The 21,192-nt window shown below is 34.5% G+C and overlaps 1 protein-coding gene across 2 annotated transcripts in view; it reads left to right on the forward strand.

The window, feature by feature from the left end:
- The window catches only part of LOC136043567 (uncharacterized), a 187,309-nt gene that overhangs the window by 117,879 nt on the left and 48,238 nt on the right, over window positions 1-21,192 (forward strand). Inside the window, exon 2 of one of the 2 annotated variants that reach the window (XR_010621652.1) lies at window positions 15,103-15,966. Coding sequence is in view for 1 of the 2 variants with exons in the window: in XM_065728493.1 (XP_065584565.1) it covers window positions 16,358-16,360 (3 nt within the window). In the remaining variant the exon portion in view is untranslated. Of the gene's footprint in view, window positions 1-15,102; window positions 16,361-21,192 lie in introns of those variants that run through there. The other variant, XM_065728493.1, reaches the window with a different exon arrangement.

Here is a 21,192-nt window from a genome sequence, read left to right on the forward strand (position 1 = left end):
ATATATATATATATATATATATATATATATATATATATATATATATATATATATTTACAGGTGGGACACAGGGACACAATAGGGAATATAAAAAATGACGACTGGGACACTCAAAGAGAAAGCGACCGGGACACAAGGAATGTTCGATTAGCAATCAGGGACACAGGGAAACAAAGGGGACGCTGGGGGCACAGGGGGATATATAAATGACGACGGGGACAATTATATGTTGCATGTTCAAGAATCGGTAAACCTGACAATCTATTTATATACACAGACAATGGGACAGCCATGAATGTTATATATTCGCAAGTTTTACGTAGTTAAAAATATATTTATATCTACCCATATTCACAGGTGGGACACAGGGACACAACTACAATGGCGCGTAACCAATATGAGACGTAATGAATTACGCGCGGGAGGGGGGGGGAGTGGCGCGAAGCGCCACCCCAACAGCTAGTCTTCTATAATAACTAAAGTGTAGTTATAAATTTCTTATCTAAAATCAAAAGTCATATATGACGTCTCTAACCGTTTTCGATGGAGTATATCTTCGGACATTTTTGATTTATATTTTTCCCATAACTCTGTAGGAGCTGATGGAGAGCAAGTTGTTAGTATGATGCCAAACAATGCACGAATTTGACTTGGAGTTGACGTTTCGCAGGCGTCATTGATGCAGTTATCCCAGTGTTGGTCATTCTCCAATAAATACAGAGCTTGGCATGCACTACGGTAAGTGTCATGTATAGTACCGTTTACAGTTCTCAAATATCCAAAGGACGTCGGACCGGGTAAATTCACCAAAAGCAGGCGTAGAAAGAAGCATTCATGTTGATTGGGGTGAACGGTGCAGAGTCTTCCTATCGTGGTATCTTTGAAGATGGTAGGTTGGCCGTCGACTGACTTACCCTGTTTTCGACGTCCAAATACTTTATTTTTAGTATTCCACGTGTAATATGAAGGCACTTCAGTATACAGCAGTTTTTTTGCAAAAGAATAATTTTTGAATAGCGAAAAGAAAGCAGTTAACTTTGTATCCGGTGGATTCAGGGCTCTTTGTTGCACGTTGGATTCCAAAAAATAAACACGTTGACCAATCGGTAAATATACCGCTAAGTAAACAACAGCTGGACTACGTTCATGTATCGGAAATGAAAGAATTCACCAAACAGCTTCATTACTGCTTATGTATCTTCCAGCCTGATATTGTGCGATTTCGTCGATATCTTTGATTTTGGACTGCAAGCCAAAAACTTTCATGTCACTGCCTTTGTTGACATATCTACATATGTATGTGATTGCCTTTACGGAGTTACAGAATTCAACGTTTATGTGTGCATTAAATGTTTTTGATAATAATGGGGAATATGGAACAACCCACTGGTTATCTACTTCGATGGTGGTACCGTTACGCTTCTTTATTATTGCTGTTTTACCGCCATCTTCAGTAGATCTTCTTCTATATTGTGGGTAACCATCATTGCCAGTAATTGTGTTGGATACTAAAAGTCGAAGATATTGCTTCGTGCACCTTCCTTTGGCCATGCATGGTGAATTTTCGTTCAGTGCACCGCAAGGTCCATGTATCATATTTTTTACAACAATATCATATAACCCCTTATCGACATTTTCATCAGGTATTTCAGCGGAAATCACATCATCAATTTCGTTAGAAGTAATTTTATTATGTAGCCAGATTAGTATATGTGCGTGTGGCAAACCTCGTTTTTGCCATTCCACTGAGTACATCCAGCATCGCACTGACCCAAACACTTCAAGTTTTACTATGTAGTTTATCAGTGATTTCAACTTTTGCCGAAAGAGATGGGCCGTAATGTCATGTCTATGAACCGCCGATTGTCCTTGAAGTAAAAGCTGCTGTATGTCGTCCCAAGATTGATTACATGTAAATGTAATAAATAAATCTGGGCGACCATAGAGACGAACATACGCAATAGCATCTTGAGCATATTCATGCATATGACGGGGACTGCCAGCATATGACGAAGGTAAAATCGCTAATCTTCCAACGTTTTTGGTATTACAGTCACTTAAAACTGCATCTCGCAAATGAATGTATTGTTCAGAGCGGAGCTTGGTCTGATTCAGACGGATATATAGCAAACGTTCTGATTCAATTTTTGCATACATATCAACGACGTATTGGTGAAACAATTGACGGCATTTTAAAATATAATTGTCTTCATCCTGCCGAATCATTAGTCTATAGGAATAATAATGCATTGTACTGCATTTCTTATTTATTTCTCTGTTAATGGCTGGATTCATCAATTTAATATTAAAATGATAGCCGTCGGCTCCATCCCCAAAAATGATAGGATATTGTAGGGCATCGTAGCATCGATGAGTTTCAGCAATTCTTACCAACTGAGCGTTTCGCTTATGAAGAATAATATCTCGAGATAAAAACTGATCACCAACCATAACAATTGCCACTTCGTCGATAGATGGAGCATTGTATCTACGCACATGTTGGCCAGGAGGCGTTTTTTAAGGGGAAATAACAATTTTATGCGTATCAGTAGGCATGAAATCGATGGCTGTTTTGAACAGACGGACTAAATTATTATTTTCTTGGAAAAGATCTTGCAATTGGGAAACGATTGTCCTTTCAACGTTGGGAGAAATTTCGCAACGTGTATTCAATTCAGAATTTCTATCACTGATGAAGTACAATTGTAAAAATTTATAATTCTCACCTGAGAATAGTAGAAGGGACCCTGCTCTATGATTAATTTGCCCTTTTACTTTGAAAGTAGGCATAAATTGATCTTGATTTTCGATTTGGGCACCAAACGACGGCATTTGGAAACATGAGTTATATTTTCTGATGTTTAATAAAAAACGCTTGGATTCTGACGTAGTTCCAGTAAGCAAAGTCTTCAATGGCTCTGGGGGTGCAGCCAGTAGAGGAAGTTTAACTTTCCCTGAGGCGCAACACATTCCCATTGTTTCACTATTAAATTTCAAGGCCTTGCAGTTGGGGCAAATTTTAGACATAGTCCCGATTTGAACACATTTACTATAATCATCGACTGGGCTGTACCTGAATGCCTTGCGATAATTTTCACGTTGCTCTTGTGATTCCTCGGCACGCTTTCTTTTGGCATTATCTCTTGAAGCCACAAGCCTGTTTTCACGTTGCTCTTGTGATTCCTCGACACGCCTTCTTTTTTCACTTTCTCTTTTAGCAGCAAGTCTGGTTTCGCGTTGCTCTGGTAGTTCCTCGACACGCCTTCGTTGACGTAAATTGCACATTCCTAATCCAGCATTATCTCATGAAGCCGCAAGCCTGTTTTCACGTTGCTCTTGTGATTCCTCGACACGCCTTCTTTTTTTATTTTCTCTTTCAGCAGCAAGTCTGGTTTCGCGTGGCTCTGGTAGTTCCTCGAAACGCCTTCGTTGACGTAAATTGCACATCCCTAATCTGGCCCTTTCTCTTTGAACCGCAAGCCTGGTTTTGCTTTTTAGTAACATTCTATAACACTGACAGTGACAAAAATCTTCTCGTGCCAAGGTTGCCAAAGCTCAACAATTTATAATAAACCTCAAAATTTTAAGCATTTTTTTTAAGGTTTTCAAATTACATTAATCTATTGTCAAAATATTTCGAAATATTTATGCAATTCCCAGTTTTTACATTTAATCCCTCAACACAAAAATACATACAACTTATTTTTATATATAGATAAGATATAATCTGGCGTAACAGACATAGTGTAACAGACATAACAGAAAGACTACTTATTTTTATATATATACTAGCTGTTGGGGTGGCGCTTCGCGCCACCCCAACACCTAGTTGGTGGGGGCGCTTCGCGCCCCCCCCAAGCCCCCCCGCGCGCGTAAGTCGTTACGCGCCATATTAGTTACGCGCCATTGTAGTTGTGTCCCTATGTCCCACCTGTGAATATAGATAGATATATATATATATATATATATATATATATATATATATATATATGTTTTTAACTACGTAAAACTTGCGAATATACAACATTCTTTGCTGTCCCATTGTCTGTGCATATAAATAGATTGTCAGGTTTACCGACTCTTGAACATGCAACATATAATGGTCCATGGGAAAACAATCCGTATTCAGATCTATACCTCATGATTCTAATGATTGCCCTTGAGCTTTGTTGATGGTGATTGCTAATCGACCATTCCCTGAGTCGCCATCGTCATTTATATATCCCCCTGTGCACCCCGGCGTCCCCTTTGTAGTTATGTCCCTGTGTCCCGGTCGTCATTTATATTCCCTGTGTCCCGGTCGTCATTTGTGTCCTGGTGTTCCAGTCTGTGATTTCTCTTTGAGTGTCCCGGGCGTCATTTATATTCCTTGTGTCCCGGTGTCCCGGTCGTCATTTATATCCCCCTGTGCCCCCCGGCGTCCCCATTGTAGTTGTGTCCCTGTGTCCCGGTCGTCATTTATATTCCCTGTGTCCCGGTCGTCATTTGTATCCCGGTGTCCCGGTCTGTATATACATTCGTTTTTTAGTTTTGTTTTTCTCCTTTATTTTTTTCCTTTTTTCTTTTTTTTCTTTTTTAGTTTATTTAGATTTTTAGATTTTTTAGTTTTTTTATTAGTTTTTAGTTTTTTTGTAGTTTTTACCATTTTTTTAGTTTTTTTAGTTTTTTTTTTTACTTATGTCCTGGTCGTCATTTATACTCCCTGTGTCCCGGTCGTCATTTGTGTCTCGGTGCTTTGTTGATTGCTAATTTATATTATATTTATATTTATATTTTTTATATTTATTAATATTTTTTTAGTTTTCTTTTTCTCTTATTTTTCAGTTTTTTCCTTTTTTTTAGTTTTTTCTTTTTTAGTTTTTAGTTTTTTTTTTGTTTTTTACCTTTTTTTAGTTTTTTTTTTTAGTTTTTTAGCTTTTTTAGTTTTTTTATTAGTTTTTAGTTTTTTTTTAGTTTTTGCCTTTTTTTAGTTTTTTCAGTTTTTTTTAGTTTTTAGTTTTTTACCTTTTTTTTAGTTTTTTTTAGTTTTTTAGCTTTTTTAGTTTTTTTTTCTTTTTAGTTTTTTTTGTAGTTTTTACCTTTTTTAGTTTTTTTTCTTCTTTTGTATTAGTGTGAAATAATTTAGACGTCATATGCGGACAAACACGACGTCACTCGACAGACAGACAGACAGACATAACCCACAAACAACTTATTTTTATATATATTAAATTCATATTTTTTTAGTTTTCTTTTTCTCTTTTATTTTTCCGTTTTTTCCTTTTTTTTAGTTTTTTTCTTTTTTAGTTTTTAGTTTTTTTTAGTTTTTTACCTTTTTTTAGTTTTTTTTAGTTTATTTAGTTTTTTAGTTTTTTTAGTTTTTTTATTAGTTTTTATTTTTTTGTAGTTTTTGCCTTTTTTTATTTTTTTCAGTTTTTTTTAGTTATTAGATTTTTACCTTTTTTTAGTTTTTTTTAGTTTTTTAGCTTTTTTAGTTTTTTTTTCTTTTTAGTTTTTTTTGTAGTTTTTACCTTTTTTAGTATTTTTCTTCTTTTGTATTAGTGTGAAATAATTCAGACGTCATATGCGGACAAACATGACGTCACCTGATCCACAGATCCACACACAGACAACTTATTTTTATATATATAGATATATCTATATATATATATATATATATATATATATATATATATATATATATATATATATATATATATATATATATATATATATATATATTTAACTACGTAAAACTTGCGAATATACAACATTCTTTGCTGTCCTATTGTCTGTCCATATAAATAGATTGTCAGGTTTACCAACTCTTGAACATGCAACATAATAATTGTCCATTTGAAAACAATCCGTATTCATATCTATACCACATTTTTCTAACGATTGCCCTTGAGCTTTGTTGATGGTGATTGCTAATCGAATATTCCCTGTGTCCCCGTCGTCATTTATATATCCCCCTGTGCCCCCGGCGTCCCCGTTGTAGTTGTGTCCCTGTTTCCAGGTCGTCATTTATATTCCCTGTGTCCCGGTCGTCATTTGTGTCCCGGTATCCCAGTCTGTAATTTCTCTTTGAGTGTCCCGGTCGTCATTTATATAGATATGCAAGCTGTTAGGCCCCAACACCTAGTTGGTGGGGGCACTTTGCGCCCCCCCCCCCCAAGCCCCCCCGCGCGCGTAAGTCGTTACGCGCCATATTAGTTACGCGCCATTGTAGTTGTGTCCCTATGTCCCACCTGTGAATATAGATATATATATATATATATATATATATATGTTTTAAACTACGTAAAACTTGCGAATATACAACATTCTTTGCTGTACCATTGTCTGTGCATATAAATAGATTGTTAGGTTTCCGTATTCAGATCTATACCTCATGATTCTAATGATTGCCCTTGAGCTTTGTTGATGGTGATTGCTAATCGACCATTCCCTGTGTCGCTGTCGTCATTTATATATCCCCCTGTGCCCCCGGCGTCCCCTTTGTAGTTGTGTCCCTGTGTCCCGGTCGTCATTTATAATCCCTGTGTCCCGGTCCTCATTTGTGTCCCAGTGTCCCAGTCTGTGATTTCTCTTTGAGTGTCCCGGGGGTCATTTATATTCCTTGTGTCCCGGTGTCCCGGTCGTCATTTATATCCCCCTGTGCCCCCCGGCGTCCCCGTTGTAGTTGTGTCCCAGTGTCCCGGTCGTCATTTATATTCCCTGTGTCTCGGTCGTCATTTGTATCCCGGTGTTCCGGTCTGTATATACATTCGTTTTTTTAGTTTTTCTCCTTTATTTTTTCATTTTTTTCCTTTTTTATTTTTTTTCTTTTTTAGTTTTTTTTATTTTTTAGCTTTTTTAGTTTTTTTATTAGTTTTTACCTTTTTTTAGTTTTTTTAGTTTTTTTACTTATGTCCTGGTCGTCATTTATACTCCCTGTGTCCCGGTCGTCATTTGTGTCCCGGTGCTTTGTTGATGGTGATTACTAATCGAACATTCCTTTTGTCCCGGTCGCTTTCTCTTTGAGTGTCGTCATTTATATTCCCTATGTGCCGGTGTCCCGGTCGTCATTTGTGTCCCGATGTCCCAGTCTGTAATTTCGTCAGTTGAAAACATGACGTCAGTCGACACAGAAACATGACGTCACCTGACAGACAGACACACAGACAGACAACTTATTTATATATATATATATATATATAGATAGATACAGTTTCATTTCAGTTTTTTTTCTTTTTTAGTTTTTTCTTTTCTTAGTTTTTTTCTTTTTTAGTTTTTCTTTTTTAAATTTCTTCTAATTTTTTACCTTTTTATTTTTTTATTTTTTTTTACATTTTTCTTTTTAAGTTTTTTCTTTTTTTAATTTTTTAGTTTTTTTTATTTTTAGTTTTTTTAGTTTTTTACCATTTTTCTTTTTTCAGTTTTCTTTTTCTTCTCTGTTTTTCAGACATCATATGCAAACCCTCAATAAAAAAATACATACAACTTATTTTTATATATAGATAAGATATAATCAGGCGTAACAGACATAGTGTAACAGACATAAAAGACAGACAACTTATTTTTATGTATATAGATTTTTATATATAGATACAGTTTCTTCTTTAGTTTTGTTTCTTTTTTAGTTTTTTCTTTTTTTTAGTTTCTTCTTTTTATTGATTTGTTTTCTTCAATTTGTCAATGTTCATTCTAACATTGACGCTTGGAAAAATCTTTACGTGCCAAGCATGCTAAAGCTCCCACAATTTATATTAAACCTCAAATTTGGGGTATCTGTTTTAAGGTTTTCGGATTACTTTAATCTATTGTCAAAATATATTGAAATATTTGTGCAATTCCCAGTTTTTTTTCGTTTTTTCTTTTTTTTAGTTTTTTAGCTTTTTTTAGTTTTTTTTTTAGTTTTTTATCTTTTTTATTTTTGTACGTTTTTTCTTTTTAGGTTTTTTCTTTTTTTAATCTTTTTAATTTTTATTTTTTTTTTAGTTTTTTCTTTTTAGTTTTTTTTTTTTTTAGTTTTTTACCATTTTTCTTTTTCCGAATTACTTTAATCAATTGTCAAAATATTTTGAAATATTTATGCAATTTCCAGTTTTTACATTCTAGTTTGTTTTCTTTTATATATGTAGAAGATATAATCTGGCGTAACGGACAGACAACTTATTTTTATATATATAGATAGATATAGACTAGCTGTTGGGATGGCGCTTCGCGCCACCCCAAGCCCCCCCGCGCGTGTAAGTCGTTACGCACCATATTAGTTACGCGCCATTGTAGTTGTGTCCCTGTGTCCCACCTGTAAATATAGATAAAAGAGAAAAGATTTCTCTTTTCGTTATAGATATATATATGTTTTTAACTACGAAAAACTTGCGAATATACAACATTCTTCGATGTCCCATTGTCTGTGCATATAAATAGATTGTCAGGTTTACCGACTCTTGAACATGCAACATAAAATTTTCCATGGGAAAAACAATCTGTATTCAGATCTATACCTCACTATTCTAATGATTGCCCTTGAGCTTTGTTGATGGTGATTGCTAATCGAACATTTCTTGTGTCCCGGTCGTCATTTATATTCCCAGTATCCCGGTCGTCATTTGTGTCCCAGTGTCCCAGTCTGTAATTTCTCTTTGAGCGTCCCGTTCGTCATTTATATTCCCTGTGTCTTGGTCGTCATTTGTTTCCCGGTTTCCCGGTTTGTAATTTATCTTTGAGTGTCCCGGTCGTCATTTATATCTCCCGGTCGTTATTTGTGTCCCAGTGTCCCGGCTCTTAGTTTTGTTTTTCTCCTTTATTTTTCAGTTTTTTTTCTTTTTTTAGTTTTTTTTCTTTTTCAGTTTTTAGTTTTTTTTGTTTTTTTATTTGTTTTTAGTTGTTTTTTTTTAATTTTTTTGTTGTTTTTATCTTTTATTTAGTTTTTTTTCTTTTATAGTTTTTAGTTTTATACCGTTTTTTAGTTTTTTTTTAGTTTTTTTACTTTTTTAGTTTTTTTAGTATTTTCTTTTTAGCTTTTTTGTAGTTTTTATCTTTTTTAGTTTTTTTCTTCTTTTGTATTAATGCTAAAGCCAAGGTTCAAACCTGGAGCCTCTCGGACCTAGAACCTGAAACATAACGCTTTACCAACTCAGCTACTTCGACTTGAATACATTCGTTTTGAGCAGCTTCCTCGGGTGTTGCCATTGTAAGTTCTTCAGTCATTTTACAATTAGAAATTTCCCTTTCAACGATCTTCTTACAATTAAAAATTTGTTTTTGAACGATTCTTAAATACCTTTGTCCTGGTCGTCATTTATATTCCCTGTGTCCCGGTCGTCATTTGTGTCCTGATATCCCAGTCTGTAATTTATCTTTGAGTGTCCCGGTCATCATTGACATGACTGCCTGTTTATGGATTATTCTTTATGGTTGATTGAATATGGCTATGCTGTTTAACCTATGTGATTGTATGGATGAGTAGGGCTAAGGCCTCATTCAAGTGCTGGTCTGTATTTATCACTGATTTAGGAAAACAGTCTTCCTTTTCTCCTTCTGTCTCCTTTTTTTTTATTTGTTTGTGCTGTTGCCTTGGTGATTTCTCTTTTCGTTATATATATATATATATATATATATATATATATATATATATATATATATATATATATATATAGGAAAAGAGAAATCACCAATGCAACAGCACAACAAATTGAAAAAAAGGGACAGAAGGAGAAAAAGGAGACTGTTTTCCTACATGAGTGATTAATATAGATCAGCACTTGAATGAGGCTTCAACCCTACTCATCCATACAATCACATAGATCAAACAGCATAGCCATTCACAATCAACACAAGGGCTCATCAGAGAATACACACTTCCCTATAGGGTTTCGGCACTTTAATTCTCTACCCAGGCGAGTGGCGTGCCTACCATAAATTCCCTATGGTATCCCTGTGTTAGGTATCATCCCCAAAATATATCCCTATGAAAAAACAAGCAAATGTAGAACAACCAAGTAACACCAAAACAAGCTTATCCTACCTTAGTTCTGGCTCTCATGTAATTAAGTTACCAATTCACAGTCTATATTAAAACTCAATATATATATATATATATATATATATATATATATATATATATATATATATATATATATATATATATCCTTATTCGATAATACATAGTAATAAATACTAATTCGATAATACATAGTAATAAATACTTATTCGATAATACAATTTTGGCAAGTACTTATTACTTGATATTTAAGTTAAAAACCAATGAGTACTTAATACTTGATACTTAAGTAAAAATTTGGTGAGCTTGTTGCAGCACTAATAAACATACACAAAGGTTATATAAATTGAATATATCAAACTTCTTTCGGTAATCAAGTAGGTATTTAACAATTAAAAACTATCTAAATTTCCTGTACAAGACCTGTGGATTGGTCCAGTAGTAAGCATGGCCGTGTCCTTTTTTCATCCTCCTTGTAATCTCCTTTAATTTGACCCCATCTCATCAATAAAGACTTGCACAAGGATTTGAGCTTACTCCTTTGTTTTAGGTCCTAGGTTGTATGGTATTCCTTGAAATCAAGGTCAATTTATTAGAGCTTTGACTAATTTACTGGCCTAAAGACAAGTATATCACTCAATGAGTCTTAATATTTTTCTGAGTACATAAATCACTACCTTTTAAAATGGATTCAAGCCCCCCCCCCTTCCTCTCTAATGGGCTGGAGAAGTTCTAGGCAGCATATAAAAGTTTGCTTGTGTTTTTTTTTTTACTGACTTTGACAATTTGATATTATCCTATGAATCTATGATTGATAAAACTTTCAGGAAACTTTTTTTTAGCCCACATATCCAAAGGCTATATGCTATCAAGGCTCATCAGGAGAGAAGGTCTGGTATGCATTTGAGACAACTAAGATTAGCCTAGAAAAAAAAAAATAGAAAAGATACATTACCTTTAATTACCTTAAATCGCATTTAAAGCGAGATAAGGTGGAATGCATCCTCCTCTAGAACATCTCGCTGTGGAATTGATGAGGTGACATAATTAGTGGGTGTGATGGGGTGTGGTCTCCCACTGGTACTTCCATTCCGTGTTACTCCGCTCCAAATCAACTGCATTTTTGAAAGAATTAATCGATTCACCAGAGAGTCTCATTGGAAAGACTGTTCCAGGTTGAGACAGCATGTAATGAGAAAAAATTCATCCTCTCTCTGCGTCTGGACATAGAATAAATACTTGAAGTAATACTTAAGTATAATTTTGGCAAGTACTTGATACTTAAGTAAGAATTTGGAAAGTACTTATTACTTGATATTTAAGTAAAAAACCAATGAGTACTTAATGCTTGATACTTTAGTAAAAATTTGGAGAACTTGTTGCAGCACTGATAGACATAGACAAAGGTTATATAAATTGAATGTATCAAACTTCTTTCAGTAATCTAATAGGTATTTAAAAATTAAAAAACTGTCTAAATTTCCTGTACAAAACCTTTGGATTGGTCCAGTAGTAAGCACATAAATTAGTATTTTGTCTTTCAGCCACCAAATTAATCAAAGCATCAACATATTTACCAGGAATGCGTTTCAAGCCAAATCTGCATAAGCCTGTGCCCCATTGTGATTCAAGCTTCAACTCAGTTTATTGAGTCTACCCATAGTAGAGACTAAGCTAATGCTATAATGATAATGGATTACTGGAATAAGATACACCACAGTTGGGCAACTGATCACCACTTTAACTGACTTTAACTGTTATATCACATTAAAATATATTATGGAGTAATGCCCCAATACTCAAACAGGGCATAATCTTGACCAAATATTTTAGTTACAGTAAACCTAGGTAGTAAGCTCCTGATCTGGAATATGAAGTATATAGTTAGAAGTGGACTAGCTTAGTATGCATTAGCTTTCTAATACCTAGAAACACATTGTTTTCATTTTTTTTTTATTATTAAAATGTACCCTTACATCCTATCCTATTTGAATACAATTAAACTACTTCACAACCTTTGCCGTAGATTGAATGTATCTGTGATTTGCTCTGTCTATGATTTACTTACTTGCTCTATTTTTGCAATTCCATATCTAGGATCATGCATTACGTTTTAAATTCTTGCTCAAACTTAAAATTTGTGTGCATGATTAAGGTATATTTTTGACTATCAGTGCAATTGAAACTATTAGCTATTTAGCCTATATAGTTAAATAGTAAAGCTGGTGTGTTTTTGCCACCCCCTAGGACAAGTTTTTTACTTCTTGAGAAGGCTGTCAATGCTGATGTTGTTTTGTGGGTCTGATAAATATCTCTCTCATAAAATTCTATACAATTTTTTTTGCTATCTTGGAAAGCAGTTAGGTTATGAACATAAAACATTCAGGGACAGATCCAAAAAATAAATTATGTCCCAGAAATCTACGTTAAAGAACTTACTTAACTCTTTCTTTCTCTAGAGGGTATTGACCTATGACAACCTTAAAATCTGCATTTTATAAAAGCAAAATTATGCAAAATAGTTTTTCTGCTTAAATGAAATATTCAACCTCACAATTTTTCTCAGACCCAATTTAAAATGTTTGAAAAACCTGTAAATATATTTTAAAATTTTAGAAAAAACTGTTTATCCATATTAAAATTATACTCAAATAATAGGAATTGGGTTTTCAAAGCTAAAACCAGAGAAAAAAAAAATCAAAAATTGAGGTAGGCTATAGTGTTATTTTTTTTTTTCAAAACATGTATGACTTGTTGTTCCATGAATCCATCTCTCTCTCTCTCTCTCTCTCTCTCTCTCTCTCTCTCTCTCTCTCTTTGCACAAGTAGAATAATTTTCAATCTTCCTCTACTTTGCTTGGCTCGCTGCAGAACCAATCAAGAGTTATTACACTACACCTTATTACGCCAATTGAGACAGCACCTAAGTCTTCCAGTACTCGTTTGCCCCCTCCCTTTCTGAACTAGAATCTTGAATTAAGTCATACTAACCATCCTCACACTCTAAGAAAGCTCTAGGCATTATACTTTCCAAAAATTATGTGCCTGCAAAGCAATCTGGAATACAGCTGTTGCAATTCCTAAACTACTTTTGTATATATTCTTTGGTGGATTTAGGGGGAGGGGAGAGTAATTTGGAAAATATAGAAAAAATGAGGTATTTGTAACTTATGAACGGGTGATTAAATCTTAAATGAAATCCGATATTTAGAAGGATCTTGTGCTTTAAAACTCATTTTAAATCCCGACCAGATCCGGTGACATTGAAGGAAGTTGGAGGGGGAAACTGAAATTCTTGGAAAACGTGAAATCGAGGTATCTTACGAATGGGTGGTCGGATCTTAATGCAACTTGATATATAGAAGAATCTTATGTCTCAGATGATCCATTTTCAATTCGAATCGGATCTGTGGGGAAACAGAAATCTTGGGAAAACGCTTAGAGTAGATAAATAAAGATGAAACTTGATGGGAAGAATAAGTACAAGTTATAGATACGCGATTGACATAATTGGAATGGACCCATTCTCTTTGGAGGAGCTGGGGGTTGTTAATTTGGAAAAATTAAAAAAATTGATGTATTTTTAACATAAGAACAGGTGGACAGATGTTAATGAAATTCAATATTTAGAAGGAAATTATGTTTCAGAGCTCTTATTTCAAATCCCGACCAGATTTGTTGACATTGGGGGGAATTGGAAGGGGAAACCGGAAATCTTGGAAAACGCTTAGAGTGGAGAGATAAGGATGAGACTCGGTGGGTAGAATAAGAAAATGTCGTAGATACGTGATTAACGTAACCGGAATGGATCTGCTCTCTTTGGGGGGTTAGGGGGTGAGGTTCAGTGCTCTGAAAAGTTAAGTGCTTTTGGACGTGCTAGGACAATGAAAATTGGTAGGCTTTTCATAGAGCTGAACAGATTGATTTGATAAAGTCGTTTTCCCTGATTCGACCATCTGTGGGGCTTAAGGGAGAGGAAAAATTAGAAACTGAGGTGTTTTTAACTATGAGTGGGTGACTGGATCTAAAGGAATTTTGATATTTAGAAGGACCTTGTGACTCAGAGCTCTTGTGTTAAATCGCGACCGCCATTAAACCCCTGATTTTCCTTTTAAATCAATCTATTGACTCTTACAATTTTGATAGAGCTCATACCATATGAGGTCTTGGCTCTTCCGACCTTGTCACAGGTGCCATGTCAGCTGTTAGCTCTTCTTTAGATCTGCAGGCTATTTAAGGATTTTTTGTTCCTAACCGGTGTTTTAGTGTTCAGTATAATGCCCGTTTTAGAGAATTCAAAAAATATAAGGGAACAAGAGTAGTCAGTTTGATTGAACCAGCATTGCAGATATATGGTGCATGCACTGTAAAGCAATAATTTTTGTATGTTTTTGGTTTCCACTTTGTTCTTTACTTCCATCAGAAAAACTATGTTTTTTTTAGTTTTTTTTAGAATACAGTAAGGAATTGAATAGCGATATTAATATCGTAAATATTTTTTAGTTGAGATGGTTTCATTGTATTTGCATAATTTCAAATATTTTCTTAGTTTGTATTTAGCTTTAGATCTATTCCAAAAATCTTACAGAATAAAGTCTGAAGTAATAAAATCATCTGTATTCAAAACTTTTTCTTTCATGCAAACAATCCTCAAGTACAAAAAAATGGAATCGTATTGTAAATTCAGTGATCATTCCATGTTGAACCTAAAATTCTTGCAATTTCAACACATAGAAAAAAGAGAAGATGCTTTAGCTTTATATAACCTATATGAAGATCCTTGCTACTAATACAATTGAGCTTGGGTAAAGATTAGGCTTGGATATTGAGAGGATATTTCCAGTGTGCTATCCCATCAGTATTGTCAATAACCACTGATTTGTGCTTGGATTTCACCTCCTCTTTTAACCTCGGGAGAAAGCTTTTTTTATCAGATATACCAAAGGCCACATGTTTTGGAAAAACTATCGCAATTTTGAACTACAAAACTGAATTTATATTGCATGAAAAAAGAGATCTCAAAGATCATTTGATTAATTGTTCATATCATTTTTGCGTTTCTTATCTCTTCTTTATTAATAAAAGCGGAAATTTTGGTGGGTATACTGATTCATTTCATTCTCTTCCAGGGCGATCTTCTTAAAAATCTCCTTGATCAACAAGTTGATGGAGCCTGTATCTGTGAATCCATCTTTTGTTAGATGTGTAGAAAAATTTTACTTCGGGATAGAGATTCGTCTGTAATGAACTGGGTCAGCTGCTTGGCTTGCCTTCTATTTTTGTGCATATCAAAGCAGGAGATAGTGTCCCAGATGAGCATCATGAAATTACAGAGACTTTTATGCATCCTACAGATGATACTAAAGCAAATACACCAGAACTCGACAAGTCCTTGTAAAATCTGCTTCATTTTCTGAAGATTTGGCTCTAGGCCAGGCATTCGTACCTCCTGAATTTCTTCTTTTTATCACTGAGAGAAATTCTTGAAACTGAATCCGTCTTTGAAAAGAAAAATGAGTATAAAAAAGAGATTAAGCAGGTTCGTAGCAAATCTGCGCTCGTACTTTCGTCTGAAGCTGATACAACAGTAGCCGTCGAAATTGACGAGAGAGACATTAAGAAGAGAGAGAAGAAAATAGCTCTCAAAACTTTTGAATCCTTCTGGAAAAATGCCTTTGAAGAGCTAAAACAATGCCACAATAAAAATCTCACGATTCAAAAAAATTGGTTAAACAAAACAATGAAGGACATGATGAACAGTATCGATGCACAAATAGAAAAATATCAGCAGATACTAGAGAATCTTGTTTTCATGAAAAAGTCAGACAAATACGAGATAAAATCTCGTATGCTTAATGAACTGTTTTTGAAATTTGCTGATGTGGAAAAGCTAGATAAGTGTTATAAGTCCGTCAAAGACATATTAGAATATCAGTACAAAGACACTGAAAGTGAACTGGAGAAGTGCAAAAAAATGAACTGCAGAAGTGCAACGTGTTTGTTTTCATAACTTTGAGCAGGCCAAATTAAAACAGAAAAATTGGGAGATCGACCCTCCCCCCCCCTAAAAGACTGGGAGAAAAACAAACAAAACGGAAAAACAACCGAAATAGAAACTACAAAAGAAAGAAACGAAGATAAGTAGTAAAAGTCAAACACACTTCAAGAGTGCATTAACAGTAAAAGACTTACCAGGCCTTGGGGTAAATATTTTGGATCAGCAGCTTTATTCCAAGAACTAGCAACGTGCATCTTATAAAATCTGACTGGACGGTATGAATTAAATAGTATTTCAAAACACATGGAAACTCTATATGTAGGAGCACACAACTGCACAAGGATCCATCAGAAGAAGAAAAACTGATAACAAAAGGACTGGGTGAAATGGTAATATAGGGTGCGTTTCTTTACTTGTCCAATGGGATTTTTACTAATCGAGGTTTAACCCCTAAAAGATAGCAACAAATACTTGTCTGGCCACGTGTTACTGAAAACGGCAAGATTAATTGCGAATAATAACAACATTACTACTACTACTACTAATAACTCACTGCAGCACCAAGCCGCCTGAGGCCAACACAGCTACGCACGCTCCTCCTCCAACCTAATCTATTTAAAGCCTCCCTCTTTACACCCTCCCAGGAAGTTCCCATTTCCTTTAAATCCTTATTTATGACATCCTCCCAACCCAGACAAGGACGACCTGCTTTCCGTGTAGCCCCAGACGGTTGGCCAAAAAGGACAATCTTCGGTAATCTGTCATCCTTCATCCGTAGAACGTGGCCTAGCCATCTCAACCTTTCTTTCATTATAGCCCCAGAAAGCGGGATTGAACCACACTTTTCGTACAACCTACTGTTTGAAATACGGTCAGTCAGCCGGGTACCCAGAACAATTCGTAGGCAATTTCTCTGGAAAACATCTAGTAAATTTTCATCTGCTTTTCGGAGTGTCCATGCTTCAGAGCCATATTTGACCACTGTCATCACTGTAGCTTCCAATATTCTAATCTTAGTTTGTAGGCTTATCTTTCTATTCTTCCAAACTTTTTTTAACTGTGAAAAAACACCCTGAGCTTTAGCTATTCTACTTTTAACATCTTCACTGCTCCCACCATCTTTACTAATAATACTACCAAGGTAACTGAAGCTCCCAACCTGATCAATCTTTTCGTTACCTAAGGTCACCTGTTCATCTTCACTTATTCCTAACCTTAGTGACTTAGTCTTCTTAACATTAATTTTCAAGCCTATTTTAGCACCCTGAAATCGTAAAACCTCTAAAAATTCATTCATTTTGCTCACACTTTCATCTAATATGCTTAAATCATCAGCATAATCTAAGTCCAGGAGCGTTCTTCCTCCCCATTTGATTCCATGGTCTCCAGTTGCCTTTCCTGTGCTCCTTAAGACGAAGTCCATCAAAATGATCCATATAAAGGGGGATAGAACACAACCCTGCTTAACTCCTGATTTAATACAAAACCAGTTGCTAACCTCATTTCCTACCTTAACCGCAGCAGTATTATTCTCGTACATAGCGCAAATCACTTTAATGTATTTTTCTGGTATACCATATAACGATAAGACCTTTGCTAACGCTGTTCTATCAACAGAATCGAAAGCTTGCTCATAATCGATAAAACTAAGGACCAAAGGTGTTTGACAACGAAGGGACTTCTCAATTATTAACCTAAGAGTGAAAACATGGTCGACACATCCTCTACCTTTTCTAAAACCGCATTGTTCTTCCCTTAAAACTTTGTCTACAGCATAACAACATTGGTCACGTGTAATTATTATTTTAATGCTATGTGAAGTTTTGACAAGGAAGAGGCTAGGACTTTGGGCCTGTTTCAAATTTTACAGGCAAATACAGCTTCAGCAATTATTTCAGAGCTGGGTAGCCTAATACAATTTGTGTGGCCAGAAGTTTAATTGTAAGATTTCAAATTGTGGTTGTCATTTGCCTTTTTAAGTCATTCCATTCAAGATGCTTTGGATATTTTTTATTGTGATAAATTGTCTTAATGCTCTGAAAAGGGAAAATTATTTCAATTGCATAGGATAGGAAAATTTTGGTAGGCTAATTAATTCAAAGTCCTAAATTAGCCAGGGAAGTGCTTTTTTTTTCACTAAAAAATCACCACGTTCTTTGAACTCCAATTATATAGCCCTGTTTTTGGCCCCCTTGATCCAGTTCCTGATTGTCATTTACACTAAATTTCACTTTTTCTGTTACCTATTTATGTTTGCACCAGTTTTACCATTGGGTAAAACTGGTACAAACAGTATTACTGGCTTTCATATAATTTGAATATACCACTTGATGCCTTTTGTAATGCTGTTTACAAATATAATAATTGCTTCTACCGCAAGTTCATATTTAAGCACTTTTTGACCTCTTAAAAATGACCTATATATGGGGTCATTACAAATCTGTAATAGTTTAGAAACAAATTTGGGCTATATATTTGCACATCAGGGGGTGGGGGTAAAGTGTAGCATATATTTAATATGTAAACTAACCATTGCTTGAATTTTTGTGTGTGTGCTGTTGCACTGGTGATTTCTCTTTTCATTAAAATTTGATGTGCACAAACACATTAAAAAAAAACAGCAATGGTTAGTCTACGTATATAATATATGCTATGCTTTACCCCCACCCCCCTGATGTGCAAATATATAGCCCAAATTTGTTTCTAAACTATTACAGATTTGTAATGACTCCATTAATAGGTCATTTTTAAGAGGTCAAGAGGTGAAAAAGTGCTTAAATCTGAATTTGCAGTAGAAGAAATTATTATATTTGTAAAGAGCATATAAGAAGGCATCAAGTGGTATATTCACTTTATATGAAAGCCAGTAATACTGTTTGCACCAGTTTTACCCTTGTTTCTTGTTAATATTACTAAGGGGTCATAGTTAAGCACTAGAGAAGTCATTGTTAAATAACATGTGCTTATGTATATATAGCTTTTTGCTACTTATTCTTCTTTGGTTATATAATGCTTGATGTGGTATAAGCCAAGAGAAGGACCTGTAGACCTATAGAAGAAAACCTGTTAAAAAAGATGATTCTTTGTAATTTACATAATAATTATAGCTTTCTACATGCAGCCCTGCTCTACTTTAGCCCCAACCCTGCTAATATGGAAATCTATAGCTGAAATTACATATTTTCTATTGATTCTGCCAATCTATCCCTCAACCCTTGTACCTGTTAATTGAGGCAACTGTGGCAAAACAAGAACTGGAAAAACAAGTAACAGGTGGCAGAAAACATTGGAAATATATAATTTGGGCTATATGTTTGCAAATTAGGCATGTTAGAGGTGAATTTCTTGTTGTTCATATTTTGATTTAAAAATAAAATGAATATACCACTTGATGCCTTTTTGTATGTTCTTTACAAATATAATAATTGCTTATTTTGCTAGTTCAAGTTTAAGCACTTTTTGACCTTACTTAACCTAACAAATTTTGGCAGTGAAAAACATACATTATTTTGTCAAAAATGACCAAAAACACATACCTTAATTGAAAATTTGGCATCAAAGAAGAAGAAATACAGCATAATATTGTAAAATTTATTAGTCCAACTTAATTGTGGAAAATCAGTGCTCATAGATTATACAACATGTAAAAAATGGATTAATAATGAAACAGTAAGTTTGAGACCAATGTTTTAAGCTTTCTTATACCCAAAAACTATTTGAGTATACTTTGGTCATTTTCAAGAGCTCAAAAACTTGTACTTGAAGCACTTATTATGTTTGTAAAAAATAAAAAAGGGCATCAAGGAGTATGTTCACTTTATTTGTAAATCAAACATATGAACAACAAAAAATTTACCAATTATTAGTATAGCTGCACAATTTTCCCCTGGGTATGTAGGCTTAGTGGAAGGTCACTTATACCTGATCATGTCCCTAATGTTTTTACTTGGTTGAAAAAAAATCCAAAGAAAGTTCCTATTGAAAAGGAAAGAGATCAAAAGTGAGATTGAATTTGTCATAGCTTGGAGGTTTGTCCCTTCAGTCTGTTTAAAGAAAACAGATTCATAATTGAAGCTTTGTTCATTTCAATCTTAGGGATAATCTACATTTGTTACACTTAATTAAATGGTTGTAAAGGGATACTTTTATTTATTTGTCTTGTTTGTTTTCTACATAATTTTTTAATCTTTAAATTGATATACATTTCTTACAAATTAATTAGTCATATCATAGTTCCACTTGCAAGTTTTGACCTACTTTGTAACCCTGGTCTCAAAATTGACTATAAATTTATTGAAGCTAGGAAACATAGAACTCCTCTCTGTTTAAAAGAAAATGGATGGACATAGGTAGGTTTTAATACACTAAAGTCCTAGGGCCATGGAAATTAAAAAAAAAAACAATGAAGATTAACTTTAAAATTCTGGACATGACATAAATATGACATTCACAAAGAAAAACCATTCATAAAATTTTACTTTTGTGCTCAGTTGCCAACCTGAGCAATTACCCTAAATTTTTAAACCTTGCAAAACATTCACCAGCCAATTCTTATGACCTACACTGTTGTCTGTACACCAAAAATTCATGGAAAAGGAAGGACCACCTTACTGACATTTCTTCCTTTGTACTTATATTTAATGGGTTTAAAAGAAAGCTCCTATGGCTAAGTCAGAAGCCTAGTAAAGGACCAGGTAATCCTTTAGACAGGAAGTGCAATAGGAAGCTAGGAGCCAGTCATCCTATGCTTTTGCATGTCCTTCCTGCTTACTGACCCCAGATTTCTCTAGGAAACCTGTTAAGTTTGGGCCAATTCTGGCTGAACTTACAGAGTTACATCACTGACCTTCGTCCCAAACCAAATAAACTGCTAATGCCAGAAATTAAACCTGTGCCCTTTGGATAAAGGATTCTCAACCTAGAGTGCCAGCCACTTAGGAAGGAATACAAATGTCACCAGAGAACAAAAATTATTTGGAAAAAAGAAAATATTGAAAAAAAAAAATAACTCAAGTCATAGTTGCTCATTGCTGTCCCATAAACAATATGTATTTCATTAAGACAAATAAATTTTTAAACAGGTATCAACAAAACTCCATCAGGGATTGTATTTACTTAAGGTACAATCAGCAATATTAATGCTTAGTTTTGTGATATTCTGGTTTTGAAATAATAAAAAAAGAGAAATTATATGTTCTACTTGTTTTCCACAACCCCATTT

The sequence above is a fragment of the Artemia franciscana genome, chromosome 2 (assembly GCF_032884065.1).
Source record: "Artemia franciscana chromosome 2, ASM3288406v1, whole genome shotgun sequence".
Classification (NCBI taxonomy): domain Eukaryota; kingdom Metazoa; phylum Arthropoda; class Branchiopoda; order Anostraca; family Artemiidae; genus Artemia; species Artemia franciscana.